Raw genomic sequence first — 17,025 nt, forward strand, 5'->3', positions numbered from 1 at the left:
GAGAGAGAGAGAGAGAGAGAGAGAGAGAGAGAGAGAGAGAGAGAGATTCCCGCTTGAACCGACTTATAACTTTTTTTTTAACGATATCATGTATATTTATGACTCTATCAAAACTTGAAATCTTCAATGTGAGTGTTCATTTTATTGGAGATTTGCTGCGAAATAGGTCTTGACCTCCTTAATATAAATTCTATAACCATTTCAAGTACTAGTTTCAAATCTATTTTACTAATCGATCTATTGAGATCATCCCGATGAACCCTTAAAGGGATGTGGAAAAAAAAATGTTCTCGAAACCTTCACTACCTTGAACTTTTATTGTTTTGCCGATATCATGTCATCCTAATCCATAAGCACTTTTCATTTGTATCTTAATTAAAATTGTACATCTCAATTTTTTTTTTATATATATCAAATAAATAATTGTATACAACGAAACTGTAAGATGCAGTTACTCACCAACTGGAGACGGTGTATGGATCGCAGCAGAACATATCGTTATAACAGCAAATATGCATATAGTAGCAGCAAAGCGTAGAGGAACAACGTCGTAAAGTCATTTGGCTGGGCCCTGGAACTATCAACTAATGTTTTAATAGTTGAGCTAAGAGTAACGAAACGGAAAAAAAAAAAAAATGAGAATATCATGGAAGGATCTAGGCTCAAAACAGCATACATTTTTCAGTCCGTTTGCGAATTGACACTGAGTAAGCCTCATTTGGTCCTAAAAAATGGTCCGTTTGTGGAACTTCGTAAAAACATTTTCTTTATCATAAAAATAAAGAAAAACTTTGAGTCAATTTAAATTCCTAAGGAGGAAGAATGTTTTTATGGTAGTGGAAGAGTGCAAATTTTTGTTCTATGATGAAGTATTCCTTAAAAGTGAAAATGTCTTACACATATTACTATTGACAAAAATTCACTCATTTCTATTATTTTACCTCAGCTTATTGACGTGGAGTGGCTGGAGAGTAATCAACGGACGACAGAATTATATTTTTAAATTCAAATGGCCTTATAACGTTTTGTAATTGAGATATCAATTTTAAGTTTCTAATAAAGAGGGAAAATTTGTTTCAATTTGCATAGCAGCACTGGAAAAGAAAATTGCCAACTTAGTTCAACTTTAATTTTCGTTTTAGGTATTGTCTTTAAACCGATCTAGATTTCTATTGATGATATTTCATGTTTGAATAATTCTTCAGGTATAATAAAAATGCTACTAACGAATTCGAAAAATGCAATTTTTCACAATAGTTATTTAAAAAATGTAGCAAGAAAAATAATGAAAACAAAATTAAATCCTTAATTTACAGACCATAAATAATTAAAAAATTATTAGCGCTCCAGTTTGATAAAAAATAATTCAAACATCCATTAACGGAGACAAAAATTTTGTTTCCTATTGTTTACTCGTAAAAATACAAAACAAAGTTACATGAATAATGTTGTTTATCAATAAGAAATAAATGCTTACCATTTGAAGTTATTGAAGGACCGATGATGATGCTGAAAAGAACCAGTTCTAACAACGCCATTGCTGCTGAATGTGGAAATGTAGGATTAAAATAATTCTTATAAACTAGTCTGAGCCATTGAGATCAATCTTATCAGTAATTCTTAGAGACCCATAGTAGGCCGGTGGCTGTTATAACATGCTTTTTTTAAATATAATATGAGGCAATCCACAGGGAAGGTGATGTTTGCAGACTGACCTCTCAAAAACATTCCTAATATAATCACATCCACACTAGAATACATAAACTGCTTTAATAGCAATTATTGATATTGAGGAATATAGATAAATAAAATAAAATTGAGAGATAAAAGGAACAGAAAAAATAAATATAAATATATTTTAATTCGACATTGATAAGTGACATTAATTTATGTGATAAAAGTGTAAAAAAAAATAAACTATTCATACGTGTTCATACATATTTGTTTTTTCCAATAAATCCGGAATATGAAGGCGATTATCGTTTTTATAATGCTGCCAAATGATATGGTAATCCGGTGCCTATCAAATGCCTGCAGTCTGTCAGTATGTGTCAAATAGTTAATGGTACGTTACACTGTTAGATAATATGTTCCTCATAGTAAGTATTCATGGGTTAGTCCAGTGTGTCCAATTTATAGCCTGGTCAGTATTGCTTCGTGTCGTCGGCAGCTTTGGTTTGATGTCTTCCATGGATGTACTGTACTCTTAATTTGTTTTCTGTGGTCAAGAATCGGAGAAGTAAAGCCAAATTAGTAGATTTTCAAGTGAAGAGGATGAAAAGGAGGATTTTGGTCGGAAGCTAGAATAAAATGCAAATTATGTTTCTAATGTCTTTTACTGCTCCTCATTCCTTTGAGCACGTAAGGACTTGCCAACCTCCCTGAAAGGAATAAAGGATAAAAATGGGAACATCATATGGCGTGAGGAGTGCATCATGGAATGATGGAGGGAATATTTTAAAGACCTGCTAGAGGGGAGAGACGTTGAGGCGTGCTGGCTACATCAGCGAAGAACTCCAAGATACTATCAGAAAAATAAGCCTAGGCAAGGCAGCTGGGCTCTGTGAAATTACTCAGGAAATGATTGGGAACATGGGTAAAAAAAGCCTAGAGATGTTCCTCTATCTTTTGAACCTGCTCTGGAAGAAGATCCCCAGAGGGCCCGTTCGGAGCTCGTTGGGCGCAGTCTTACCATTCTGAGCTCTAATGGCGGTGCCGTTTAAAATCCGGCCGTTGCCTTTTTTCATTTTGAATCGTGATCCTTTCGATTCTTTTAGTTTCTTGATCCACCGAAGTGGTCTGTGTGGACTAAATTTTTCCCTAAAAGGTCGGACATACTTTACCGTATTATCAGCAATGACCTGAATGAGCTCCAGAGGACGCTGATGGACATCGCCATTCTTAAAAATAAAATTCGAATAGAACTTAAACAATATTTGTTTTAAAGTGGATGCTGAATAAAAACATATCTATGTAAAAATGTATTTATTTAAACAATGTTATTATAAAATATTAAAACAAAAATCAATTTATCCAACGTACTCTAAAGTATGCTAGTATTCTCTACTATTAACTTCACTCTTTTATTGCAAATTATGAGTTTAAATTAAGTTCTTCTTTATAAACTAGAGTATATTTTTATTAAAATGTAGAATTATTATTTACAATTTCCTTTTCTTAGACATCATTACTATTTACAATTGGGAATATATTGTTATATACTCTTAATGTACAAGTAAGTAAATATTTACTTGTACATTAAGAGTGTATTTTACCAGGAACTCTAAAAACACACCAAAAAACTTTTTATGTTATCGTATGACGATAATAATTTTTTCTTATCATAAAATCCTGAAAATATTCATATGAATTGAAAAAGCGTAAATTAAGCTTTCCAACAGTTGTAGTTACGATGGATTTGGATAACATCATAGTGAAGTTATTTTCTCAAAACATTTATTTGGTGGGTTTTACTGGAAGCAACTTTTGTAATATTTTATACACATAAACTCAGTTAATATAACGAACATCATTCTGTTCTTATTTTCCACAAATTACTCGGGTGTATTATAATAACCATTAAATACATGCAGAGCGAAATTGGAAAACAACTTGTTAATATCTGTTAGAATGTCATTTCTAAAGTGTTACATACAGTTGGCTACGGATTGATTGGGACGAGGTTTCAGACAGGCATCTTTTACAAAATATATTTGAATCTCAACAGATTTTGCTGCCCCATATTTGTAAAATATAACTATTTTAATGTGCAGTTCAAAGTAGACCAAACCAAAATTTTTATGATTAATGAAATAATAATTTTTATAAAATCTATGACCTTTTTGAATAGCTTACCACAAAGTTTATCTCAATCCTTAGAATTCTAATTATACCACAGCAATTGCTAATTAATGTTATAAACTGGTATTTTTCAGTATGTTATCTTTCAGATTTTCACGTTTTTTTTAAGGATTGTGATTCTCTTCATATCAGAAAATCTAGATCGCGCAACAAAACATCAAGTAATTATAATCCTGTTCTTATGGGTTTAATTTTTCTAAACCCATTTTTTTTCTAAAGCTACCTAACAATACGATTATTAAAAGATTACCAAAAGATAAAAAACATAATATCTAAATTAAGCTTTGAACCATTCCGGCTATTCGGAAGCTGAATTGAACATTAGTGAAAAATTTGTCGTATATCTCCACTATTTTTCTTCCCACAATCCAGATTTTTATTCTATATTCTTCTCGTTTTTTCCTTTACATCTTGCTTGAGACTTGTTTTTTAATGAAAACCTACATCAAATTTGAAGGTAACATTTCAGCATTTTATGACAGAAATCAAAATGAATAACTGACCAAGGGCATCTTTAGTTTAACATGGAATTGATGGTCTTTTCCTGTGGACAAACAGAAACAGAAAACATAAATAATGCATGATTATAAAGGTATCATAACAATACTATCTCGTAAAATATTAAAAGTGTATGAATATAAATGAACATTATGTAATCACAATTTGTGTTATAACCAGGATTGCCACACGTCCCATGTTTACGAGATTTGTCCTACATTTCGGCAACTCTTTTAGTGTTAGTGTGAAAGATGTTTTGAAATTATGTTTACGTTTGAAACATTTTTATTGGGGTCGAAAATGTTCCAATACCTTCCCCAACACCCGGCACTGCTTGTGAGCCAGAACCACCTCATCGGAGTTACCTCAGTGCTATCTAATATTTGTTTTGATATGATTGATAAGAACCGCTAACTAAAAGTAATTGTTCCGTCTCTTGCCTAAATTTTTTTTCTTAATTTATTTTTTCCTCATTCTTTCACTAGTTGATTTATAATAATATAATTTCTAATCAAGCGGAAGATTTTCCCATAGCTTTCAGAGATTTTGTTACAATTATTATACTGATTGTGTCACCAACAATTTACAGTACGATCAATATTCTATCGACTTCCGCTTTCTTCTTTAGTTTTGAGAATTTAGAAATGAAACTTCGCTGTTGTTAGTCATGGTGATTTTTTTTTTTTAGTTGTGGATTTAACTTTTTATCTCTATTATGTGATTTTTCATTGACATAACTATATAAATTCCAATGGACAGAATATAAGAATTCGTAAAGAGAATTTCATTCCAGAATATGTTATATCGATGATTATTTTGATCCAATGCTTCCTGAAGACGTTAATCCTAAAAAAAGAAAAGAATTGGTCTTTGTTTTCAATGATTTGCGAGGAAATAGTAATCCTTGTGACAATATTTTATTGAAAACGTCTCCTTTCCATTGGCAATTCCAAAGTTAAGTATCCTGGAGAAGAACTACAAGAGGTCATAGAGGTCCGTAAAACTTTTTGTCCCATATTTCTTGATAAAGTTGGTGGCAATCCTTGTTATATCTAAAGGGGGATCTACATGTTTGCCAAGCCACTCCACCAATGTTCTTTGTCTAGTTGCAACTGAGAGCTGTTAGGAGGTTGTAGTTACTTTTTATAATAAGTTTCATATTTACTCTTATTTATTTATATTTAATTTCAGAAGGTAATTTAGTCTGAAGGAACGATGCATCCTTTCATCACAGAAGTGGTTAAAAAGAAATGACTAGGAGATTTAATTTACTGCCACTGGCACGAATAACGATGGGGGAAGGAGGAACAAGCAAAGAGAAACAACATTGGCCAATCGGTTTTTTCTCAAACAGCAGACAACTACTGGGAACCTACTCACTCTTTTAGTTTTTATAATAGAAATATCATACACGTAATATTATATATATATGTATATATATATATATATAGAGAGAGAGAGAGAGAGAGAGAGAGAGAGAGAGAGAGAGAGAGATATTCCCGTTTGAACCGCCTTATAATTTTAACGAAAATATCATTTTTATGACTTTAAATTAAGCTTGTATAGACATACGAAGTTGAGCTTTATTCACTGAACCAACAAATTCTCCTCTTGAAATCTTCTGTAAAATCCTCAATGTGAGTGTTCAGTTTGTTAGAGATTTGGTGCGAAACAGATACTTGACCTCCTAAATATAAATTCTACACCAACTCCAAATACTAGTATCGAACCTGTTTTCCTCTATCGATTTATTGAGGTCATCCTGATGACCCTCAAAGGGATCTGGAAAAACTTACCTCGACCCTTTCTAACATTGAACTTTCATTCATTTGCCGATATCATTTCATCCCGATCCCTGAGCACTTTTCCTTATTTGTAACTTTTAAATAAATCATTTTTTTAAAAATATATATGAAATAAATAATTGTATACAACCAAACTGTACTCACCAGTTGTAGTGGACGATTGCTTCACAGCAGAACTCACCGTTGTAACAGCAAAAATATATAAATTGGCAGCAACGCGTATCGTTACAACGTCGTAAACTTAGCGGTATGGGTCCTGGAACTATTAACTCATTTTTTAATGGTTGAGTAAAGAGTAACAAAATGAAAAAATAAATTGTTTTTGAAAATATCATGGCGGGATCTCGGCTCGAAACTGTATGCATTTTTAGTTAGATTACGTATCGAAACAAATGAAACTGAGTAAGCCTCTTTTGGTCCCAAAAACATATTCCTTTTGTGGAACTTTTTAAATACATTTTCTTATTCGTGAAAGTAAAGGTGCAATACAGTGAATGCAAATTCCTAAGGGAGTAGAATGTTTTTCAGGGAGTAGAAAAGTACAAGGTTTTTGTTCTCTAATCAAATATTCGTTATTAGTGCAAATGGCGCATGTTGAGTACTTTTTTTTGGTATGTTTAATATTAATAAATAATTTATTACTTCATTAAAAATAAAGTAATTAAATTAATTTTAGTATAATTAAAATCAATACGAAATAACAACCCTAAAAACATACATGCACATTAATGAGTGGCTGGGGTGGAGTAATCAACGGCGGTAAAGAAGTCATTAACAACAGAATGATATTTTTGGATTCAAATAACGTAATAACTTTTGTAATTGAAATTTCAATTTTAAATTTTTGATACATTACCACACTTTCTCTACTTTAGGAACTATCAAACAAAAGTTTTTTTTTAACATGATAGTTCATATCTGTTGTTCTTTCAGTATTTTTTTCTACCCTGAAGCGAGGAACCCTGATCGTTCGTCACGAGAAGAAAAGAAAACACATAATGCTTTTTGTATTAATTTTATAAAATTAAAATTTCTTTTGCTATAATATAAACATTTTTATGTTTCGAATTTAACAATTTAGGTGATTTGTTGAAATTTGGCAATTGTAATTTCGGTGACTTTAGCAACACTGAAGAAAAATCTAGCCTACTAACTTAGGTCAAAGTTAATTTTTGTCATAAGTATGTAGCTCTACATTAGTGTTTTGCAAAAATTGTTCAGGTACCTTAATAACACTAACGAATTCGAAAAATGCTAATTTTCACATTTCTTATTTAAAAGAGGTCTAAAGGAACTTTACGAAAAAAAAAATTAAATTAAATTTTAACTCATAATTTAGAGACCATAAATAATAAGTAAATATTTTTTGCACTCTAGTTTGACAAAAAATAAAACAAACATTTAATTTCCTATTGATTACTCCAAAAAAGACAAAACAAAGTTTCATGAATAATGTTTAAAATAAGAAAAAGATGCTTACCTTTTGCTATTGAAGGCCCAATGATCATACTGATAAGAACCAGTTCTAACAACGTCATTGCTATTGAATGTAAAAATTGTAGAAAAATAATAGCTCTTATAAACTAATCTGAGCCATAGAGATCAATCTTATCAGTAACTACTTAAAGTAGACCGGTAGGCTGTCTTGACACTTTTAACTAAAATCGAATTTTCAGTGGACCGTAGGTGGCAGGGCAGGAAGGGCCAAAAAAACTCTATCAATATTACTCTTCCTTAAGTCCTTTCTTCTCACATAAAAACTCACTTCACTCATAAAAATTAAATAGGGTCTTACAGGGGTAAAAAAAAAATATTTTATTTGTGGGTTATTGATTTATAAAATTAAAGGGAGCACTTACATTTCTCTTACATTATTTTAATTTTTGTATTTATGTAAATAATAAAAATTGTATTGATTCGTTTCCAGAATGGAAATAATTTATAACAAAATTTAACACGTTACATGCAAGAGAAGATATAACAAGAGAATGATTATTTTTCAATATTATTTCCTCCTACGCTTTCTCAACCACCATCTTTCTAAGCATGATCATTTCAGTTGACTTGAATTCATGAGCTGATTGATTCGATCGATTTGATGCAAAAAAAAAAGTCTACCAAGTTAATAATTGAGTATAGCTTAGCTTCCTCACAGTTTAATCTTGTATGTGTTTTTCTTTACGGGGGTCGGTGGAATTCTTCAAAAGATACGAATAAACCTGAACCTACTCGTGTGTGGGATTTTTACCCACTAAAACCACCTCTCTACTTAGTCTTTCCTATCTCTTGGACCACCATTAGGCATTACTTCATGGAAACAATGACTGAGTGCCTGGCTCTCATGGTCCTTTGTCATTTCTCCTTCCTCTCTCTTCTGATCTAAACTTTTTAAAGATAACTGTGGGAAATCTCTTCACCGCTGCCCAATATTGGTCTGAGCTTTTCACCCCAAGTTTTCTGGTGTGATATTCACTACAAGCAATCTCTCATATTCACTCCTTTCTTCTGTAAAGCGTGTGCAAGTAAATTCGTTGCTTCTTCGATCCCAAGGCAAGCGGTCTGGTAGGCTGTATAATTTCCGTGTCCGGTCAACAATTGGGTTACATAAAAATCCTTAGCCGATTCTGTAGCATACCAACGCAGTTTCACTGTGTGACAATTATTTACCGCTCTTCTCACGGAAAAAACGTGAATCTCTTTCATAATACCTACCTCATTCTTCAATGGTGAATAAGGTGTGTATTGTGGAGATATATCGGATTTTCTATGTGGGCATATCCTCTTAGTCATTATGAGTTTATATGATAAGGAGAGTGTAATTATTAAATTGTGTCAAAATCTAATGGTTTTAAATAATAAGAACCAAAGGTTTGTATTATAATCTTTAGTTAATACATTTTAACAATTGAATCGAAAAATTCCTAATTAAAGTAAAATTGTATGTAATAGTTTGCAATTAGATGCATTTTTTATAAGTAAATGGCATATTTCAATTCATTTAAAACGCTTTAAACTGACATTTTGTAATTTTAAATGTTAAAATAAGTTTTAGTAATATTTGAATTTAATGATCGTTATTGGTCAAGGTAACGACTTGTGGAAGTCGACTTACCTCAAATGAAAACAATTGGGGCGTTTGGTCGTAAAACATGGTAATTGCAAAAATAAAAACTTTTACAATGTTAAATTTGTTGTTAATTACAATATTTTACGTTCAACCAGTAGCCACTTACCATAATTTAATATCAAAATTATTGTCTTATGAATGAAAATTTCCTAAACATTCTTTCGACAACTTATGAAATCAGTCTATGAAAAGCCTATGGTGCCGAAAACTGCAACTCATGAAAAACTTCAGTAACCATGTTTTACGACCGAACGTCTCAACCAAAGCCATTGATTATATACGAACTAAAAATATGTACATTTAAATATTCACCTATTCAACCAAACTGATTTGGTTTAGATAAAATGAGTTCATGATGTTTTTGAACAGAAACGTATGTCTAAATAGTGAAATTAGTTAAAAATATATTCAATAGTAAACTGATATAGTTAACTAACTACAGAAGTTAATGCCTGTATTTCAGGGGAAACTGTAAAGTTGATTGAGCCTTTGATCTAGCAATGTCTCTGTTTTGAAGTGTTATTGAATTAAATTGGAATGCAATCCAATAAAGAATATTGTAAACATGGTTGCAATAAATTTAATAAATTATTAATTATTAATATTAATATTAACTTAATTATACTCATGTATCTACCAGAGAAAAAATGAGTGGAAGCTAAAGAAATGGAAAACAAACATCAAGTAATAAGTCGAGTTGGAGGGCATCTAAGGAACGTTTAATAAATCAAGTATCATTACTTTTATTTATATAATTTTATAATGTTTTTTGATGTAGTTTAATATTACGTATTTGTTTTAATGTTAAGGAATTATATACAATTGCATCCATTTGTTTTTCCGAATTATTCTTGAAATATAATAGAATTAAAGTGAGTAAAGTCTTTTTAAAAGATTTTTTTTTTCAAATTTAGTCAATTTATATTGTGAAATTAATAGTTAAAGTGTTTGTTGTCAGATGCATAATGTTTTATATAAAATTTCTTACTAATAATTATAAAATACTCATATAGACTGGCTAACCTAGGATTTGTAATTTAAACATTATCACAAATATATTAATTTCAATGATATGACATAGATATATATATCGTAATATATTTCATAAATATTTATCAGTAAATAATTTAAGATACTCCATACAAAATATTTGTTAAATGGTATTAGACAAGTGGTCCCACTGAAGTGCGAATTACACAGTCTTATGATTTGCACATAAAGTTGTCATTAAAAAAAAAATAACAATTTTATAAATTACATTGGTAAACATCATAACGAATTATATTTTAGGTACATGATAACATAAGCCAGATGGCATATCAATAAATAATTACTTAACATTCTACTTAACATAATATTCATCAAAATTTATCACAATAATACAAATGCTTTACGGATCATAAAAAGAAAACCATTAACGCTGGAAGGCCATAAATAATTTCAGAAAATAGAATTACTAATTATTAATTACTACTGACCAGCTACGTGACAACGAACTTAAACCTAAAAGAGCCCGTTTAAATATTTTTTTATTCTCCCAATATTTTATGAGTTATTTTGGCAAACATTACTTTTGATTGTAACTTTATGGTTATAAACATTCATAGTGAAGTAGAATTGATTATTCCATGTTTATCTCCATAAATCAATCCCGATAAAATGTGTTTGAAATCGGCTTTCTCCTGTCTATGTAATTCTGTAAGGGACAATTAGCTATAATAAATAATAATAAACATATACAACAGAAATGAAATTCGTGAACACTTGAAATTCTTCGATCCTGTGATCGAAAGATATTTTATTAAAGGTACTGATTTGAAAACAATAACACTAATATCTGGATTTGTCATAATCCTTTTACTAACATCGAGCTACCTCTTTTTAATATCTTTAATCCGATTTGATAAATTAAAAACTCATAAATATTATTAGTTGATATTAACTTCAATGGAATATGGATTAAGTTATTCACTTTATATCTGATAATTAAATTAGCATTCATAAATATCAATCATTGTTTCGTAATAACAAAGTAATTCATTTTGCCTATACATACAAACTAACCTTCAAAAAGATGATTCTTATTACTTGTCTAAAAATTTATTTTGTAATGTTTTGTTTCTCAGCCGTGAGTATTTTATTGAATGGTTATATTTAATAATAAATATTTTTTAACATTAAAATTTCAGTTTACTATTTATTTCCATAGCAACTGATGTGACATCAATGCTTTTAATGTCGTCGACATACAAAACATTGGGGTAAGATAACTGTGATATTTCAGATAATATCATTCTCAAGTTGGAATTTGCTTCATCTGCAAGTTCCCTGATACTTTTGGTTAGATTTATACGACAAAAAGCAGCTTTTTTACCTCCTTGAGTAAGAGTCCAAGAAAGCATAAAATAGCTACTCCTCGAATATTCCTTCATTTTTTGCATCTGATCTCCGAACATAGTCGACAACTTGTTAGTTTTCGAGTATTTGTGATACATATTCATGCTAGTCTGATTGAAATAACCTTTTCCAAGCCTACCAGTCATGTCCACACCTGACTTGGGATCTCGTATCACATAGATGACCGCCGCTCTCTTGCCAAAGTCAGTGAAATGATTCAACGACAACGAAGGCAAATACACGTTACCGTCTGAATTCTGGTACAAGTGGTTTGTCTTGTCCAGAATTTGGAAAAGTCTTTCCCACTCTGATTGCGTGAACTTTCTGTAGCTGTTGTTACCAACTTCTGTGTTAAGTGTATGCGATAGTCTGACAATGATCAACTCGTTGTGAGCTTTAGTAAATGCGTTGATGTCATCGACGATGGACTGAATTGACTGGCCATTACCTCCTTGCCAGGTTCCACCCGCAATCCTTGAGTAATGTCCCGTCAGGAAGAGACCCCCATTACCGATAGCAGGCCTTACATCCAGGAATCGTACTCCTAATTCCAGCTGATATTTGATAGGGTTTGTCTGTGTCTGAACGTTGCAGGGGTGAGCCAAAGTTGTTCCAGGACGAAACTCGCTCATCCCTGCATCATGAGATCCAGGGATACAAATTTGCTTCAGGGTTCGCTTTCCTAACAGTTCTAGGTTGTCCCTCATCCAGTTGGAGCCATCGAGAATCTCAGGATCCCAGCTAGCTTTGTAGGCGGAATTACTAGAAAAGCAGACCCACACCAACGTAACAAGGAGGATGTCCAATTTCATATTTAGATAATATTTAAAACCTGTAACAGAAGAAAAAATATAACAATAGTTTACATTACTACGCTTAGTATTCACTAAGATTAAATCAATGACTGAAGTTCATTAAAACATCATCATAATGATTTGAAATTAAATTAATCCTCATACCTTTTTAAACAGGTCATGCCGCTTTTCAATTTCAGACGCTTTTTACATATTGCTCGATTAAACTATCTTAAAGTTTCTTCTTCCCGTTTTAAGCTAATATTTAAAAAGAGATATAGGTCCGTCGCTCCCCGGGGGCCTTAGCTGGGCGGGTCCGGCGGGAAAAAGAAATAATTGATATTTGGTCGAAATAATCGAATTGGATATACAATAAACATTGGGATAAGTTCATAAATTCTCTACTTAACAGAAGAAAAAACTTCCACTCTTTTCCGAAATCATTCATATGATTTTGGTAACTTGTAGTATCGATCATCACAACTAAATTAGTATTTTGGAGTTTAAAGAAGCCAACTGTTCGAGATCAAACTCTCAGTCGCAAAAGCCTGTTGGAATCGCACTGTATCCTGTAAGTCTTCGCATGCTCGACTAAAGATCGTAACATATTTTCAAGTCTGCCTCAGGAAATTAGAGAGCATGGAATTTTCTACCCCCTGCAATCTCCCAAACACGATTCAAAATAGAAAGGAAGTGCACTGCACAGAATGTATAACGATAGGAACCAATGATTCAACTGATTCATTCACTAATTAAACGGTTTGTGACAATAACAAATATTTTTTTATTCAGTTGTTACTTGCTTACTATTTTTAGTAACCCTGCGAATTAAGGAATAGTAGCTTAAACCATGTATGAATTGTATAATAATATAATATAAAGTTTACTTATATACTAAACTTTATATTATAAAGAAAGATTTATAATATAAAAAATGCTAATTTAATGCTTAAATTTTCAATTTGAGATTTTGAGACGGGTTTCTATAGAAATGAGCAGTTCTATTATCTTTAGTTCAGAATCAAAGTTAAAGATAGTGAAAAAATCTATACTAACACCGTTTTTGCAGGTAAACGGCTGTTGTAATATTGATCAATTACTGGTAGGCCCCAGCCGCCCTCTTCCCTTACCATTTAACCTGTCCTAAAGAGTTCTTAAAACGTGCATTTTCCAATCCTCTAAAAACCCTTAGATACGAATGTGAAGAGAAATCACGCAGACTAGGAGAGAGACCTGGCGCTTGAGCGTGATCCAGGACAAACCAACAGTTCTTTCTAACCCCTAATTAAACCCTCCAGTGGGTTCTTTTATGATTTTTTTTTTTATATATTCCCTTTTATTATTTTTACTGTTTTAATTTTTATAAATGCCGGCACTAACCAGTTACAAGGAGACAAGATCTCGGTATTGTTCGACACTTTTGTCATTCAGTTAAAATGTCATTTTGTACTATGATTAGAAGGAATACCAAGAGATGGGCGGCACATATCTAGGGCAAAAGGATGTTATTTCAGTTAGGAGAACAGTCACGGCTCAAATTTCTAAAACTGTCCGCCTAGGCAGTTGTATTGTTTGAGGTCGTTTGTAGCAGAGGGAGTTAAGCGATTGCCTCACGACTGCCGTGGCGCCGGTTCGAATCCGGCCTGGGTTGGAGAGTGGACGTTTTTCATTTCAGTAGTGGTCCCACGAAATTAAAATTTGACCCCCTTCAGGGTTAGAATAGATTGGTTACCTTAAGATAACTGCCCTCCCCGTGGGTCAGAAATGACTAGGAAACGGGTGATAAAGAAAACATTTGCACTATTTGGACCTCATGGACGAACCTCTGTTAAACATTTCAAATGGTGCCACATTTAAACTCAATAAATTGCAATTACACCAACGAACCTAAAAAAGAAAATTAAATGAAGACTTTCTTATCTCATAAAGAACATTTCCTTTTTTATTTAAATAACCTTTTTTTTGTAGCTGATATGCTTATTAGATAAATGCAGCCCCGCTCAGCGACATAGTCCAGCAGCGCCCACACAGCTTGATAATTCTTACATCAGGCTCATTATCCAACGGGCAAGGGCGTACCCAGGATCAAAACTGAGGAGGGGACAATCCATATTCAATCAGGTTTTGATATTTCAGCACGAAAAAGGCGAATGAAACCAAAATTTTAATAAAATTATATATATATTTGTCCCAGTGCTTTATTAGTTATTACAATTAGTATTTGCTTGGAAAAATATTAATTTTCATTAAATTAATAATTTGTCTTCACTTCTAGGAGGGGGCAGCTGCCCCTATTCCAACGGGTATACATATAGATTTGTTCACCTTCCATTTATTGAAACATTTTCCACAGGCCCCTAAGTGCATATAATGATTTGTCTCTTATTGGAAATGATAGTGGTTTTTTAATAAAGTAATATTTGCACAGCATGTTTCCAATTATAAAAAAAAATAGTAATTAAAATAGATCCCATTATTAAAAAATTATTTAAAAAATAAAATGGTACTGTGGCTTTCTATTAAATAAATATTGAATTAACTTAAATTAAAACAATGATCTGCTGAATGAAAATAGCTCTTTGGGTATGATTTTTTTGTACCACCTGGTACCCTTTTTCGTAATGAAAGTACTAGTCTACTATTACTGGCAATAAATATAGGTATACAAACCATAAAGTACTTGCCACCAATACTAATATTTCAAGCGGATTTCCAATTTTAGCAATCCTTTTCAGTGATGCTCGATTTAACTAATTTTTTAACTTAAGTCTTCTTTTTCCATTTTAAATTAATATTTCAAAGGTAAGTTATATTTTTAGACCGATTATAGAATTTAATGTTTAATTTGCTACAAAATAAAACCAAAAATTATATAAAAGAGTAAATATCATCGAACTCATTCAGTTTATCAACACATATGGACCCAATTAATTACAAACTACACACCTTACAGAAACCAAGACCGTATTAACCTTATATGGTTGGCAACCATCATAGCCTCGGAAGTAGAGCACTCGGGTTAGTACTGTACTGCCCTTCCCCATAGCTTCCACCTCAACGGCACTATAATCACTTTTTCTGTTGCAGATACACAACTCATATTGAATACTTTGGAAGAAGTAAAATCAGCGACAACTTGCCAAGTAAGTAAATTACATATCAGGTATTAGTATTCATTAAAACTTATAATTTAATCATACTACAAAATTAGAATCTCAATAAATTCCTGCGTTTTGAAAAAGATAATGAAGCTTATGATAAATTCAACAAATATCAAGGTCACGAAATAAATCCTAAAGCCATAATTCAGCATAATAGTATTTCTGAGAGATTAATTTTTGCATATTAATGGAACATTAAAAAGATAAAGATTAGGGGCCCGATACATTTACACCCAGGCCTAATAGTAAATCTAATTATATGTATATATATAATTATCTTATAATATGAATAATCTAGTCTGAAAAACTTTTAGACTTCTTTTTTTTTTATAAAGCAATATTTATCAAAATGTTTGACTACAAGTAAAATATTTTTAAAAGTTGTGATTAAAAACTTTATTAAATTTAAATGTCGATATCCAATATTTTTAAACAAAAATGGAACATCGTAGATATTCATACAACTTTTAAACTATTTTATAAGCAAGTTAGTTAAAATAAAAATCATCTACATGATGTGTCACAATATTGAAATCGGAACGCAAATTGAATTTTACTCACCTGGTTCAATAAGAATAGCAAACTAGAACAAAACAACACGCCCTAAAATGTCATGCCAACAACGAGGAGAGTGAGTAACTTTTTGAAAGCTTCATAATTCTGGTACGTAACAGAACAAACAAAGTAACAACAAGGCCTAGCCCGAATGTTTCTTTCAACAGCTGACGCATAAGGTATCTTTTCACTTGAGGAAACGAGTGCGTCATCTCGATCGGCTGTTTCCGTGAGCAATCGTGTACGTTCGTCCTACCAATTATTTCAGATCCAACAAGGTAACTGAAATTTCAAATAATTCATAGTGTTGCCCAAAATTGTGGTAAATTGTTGTTTGGCTTTGTGCAAAAAGGAGGAAAACAAATATATATATTTATATATATATATATATATATATATAGAGAGAGAGAGAGAGAGAGAGAGAGAGAGAGAGAGAGAGAGAGAGAGAGAGAGAGAGAGAGAGAGAGAGAAGGGAATCAGCATATCTAATGCTGCTCTTAAATAAGCTAGAAGGTACCCAGGATTGTAACATTTCAGCTTGAAAAAGAAGAATGAGACCAAAATTTTAAGAACATTTTAAATAATTTTCGTAGTGTTTTATTATTTATTACAATTATTATTTGCTTGAAAAAAAAAAAATTTTTATTAAATTAATAATTTTTTCACTCCTAGGGGGGGGGGCAGCAGCCCCCTCCTGTTTACCCCCTGGGTTCTCCCATGGAAAAAGGACCAAGGAAATACTATCACAAGGTTTACCTATTTTTATTTTATGAATTCTATTCACTTTAGAGTTCATACTATTAATTATGTTTTATTTCAGATGGTTT

At 31.7% G+C, this 17,025-nt stretch overlaps 1 protein-coding gene and 1 long non-coding RNA gene across 2 annotated transcripts in view; both read right to left on the reverse strand.

Moving 5' to 3' along the window:
* Positions 1-1,735, reverse strand: part of LOC106687044 (uncharacterized) — a 7,149-nt gene extending 5,414 nt beyond the window's left edge. The window contains exons 1-2 of the long non-coding RNA XR_001344106.3: positions 1,478-1,735; positions 460-577 (exon numbers count right to left, since the gene is read on the reverse strand). This is a non-coding gene — a long non-coding RNA (uncharacterized lncRNA). The remainder of the gene's footprint in view (positions 1-459; positions 578-1,477) is intronic.
* Positions 1,736-2,970: 1,235 nt separating this feature from the next.
* LOC106687065 (uncharacterized) lies at positions 2,971-16,556 on the reverse strand. Its single transcript, XM_067044972.1, has 4 exons — positions 16,205-16,556; positions 7,645-12,520; positions 6,309-6,426; positions 2,971-4,405 (listed from the first exon to the last, which is right to left on the reverse strand). Exon 2 carries the CDS (start codon positions 12,498-12,500, stop codon positions 11,469-11,471), a length of 1,032 nt encoding a protein of 343 aa, XP_066901073.1. The 5' UTR covers positions 12,501-12,520; positions 16,205-16,556; the 3' UTR covers positions 2,971-4,405; positions 6,309-6,426; positions 7,645-11,468.
* Between the last annotated feature and the right edge of the window lie 469 nt (positions 16,557-17,025).

The sequence above is a fragment of the Halyomorpha halys genome, unplaced genomic scaffold, assembly GCF_000696795.3.
Source record: "Halyomorpha halys isolate HHAL.00 unplaced genomic scaffold, Hhal_1.1 Scaffold910.1, whole genome shotgun sequence".
NCBI lineage: Eukaryota > Metazoa > Arthropoda > Insecta > Hemiptera > Pentatomidae > Halyomorpha > Halyomorpha halys.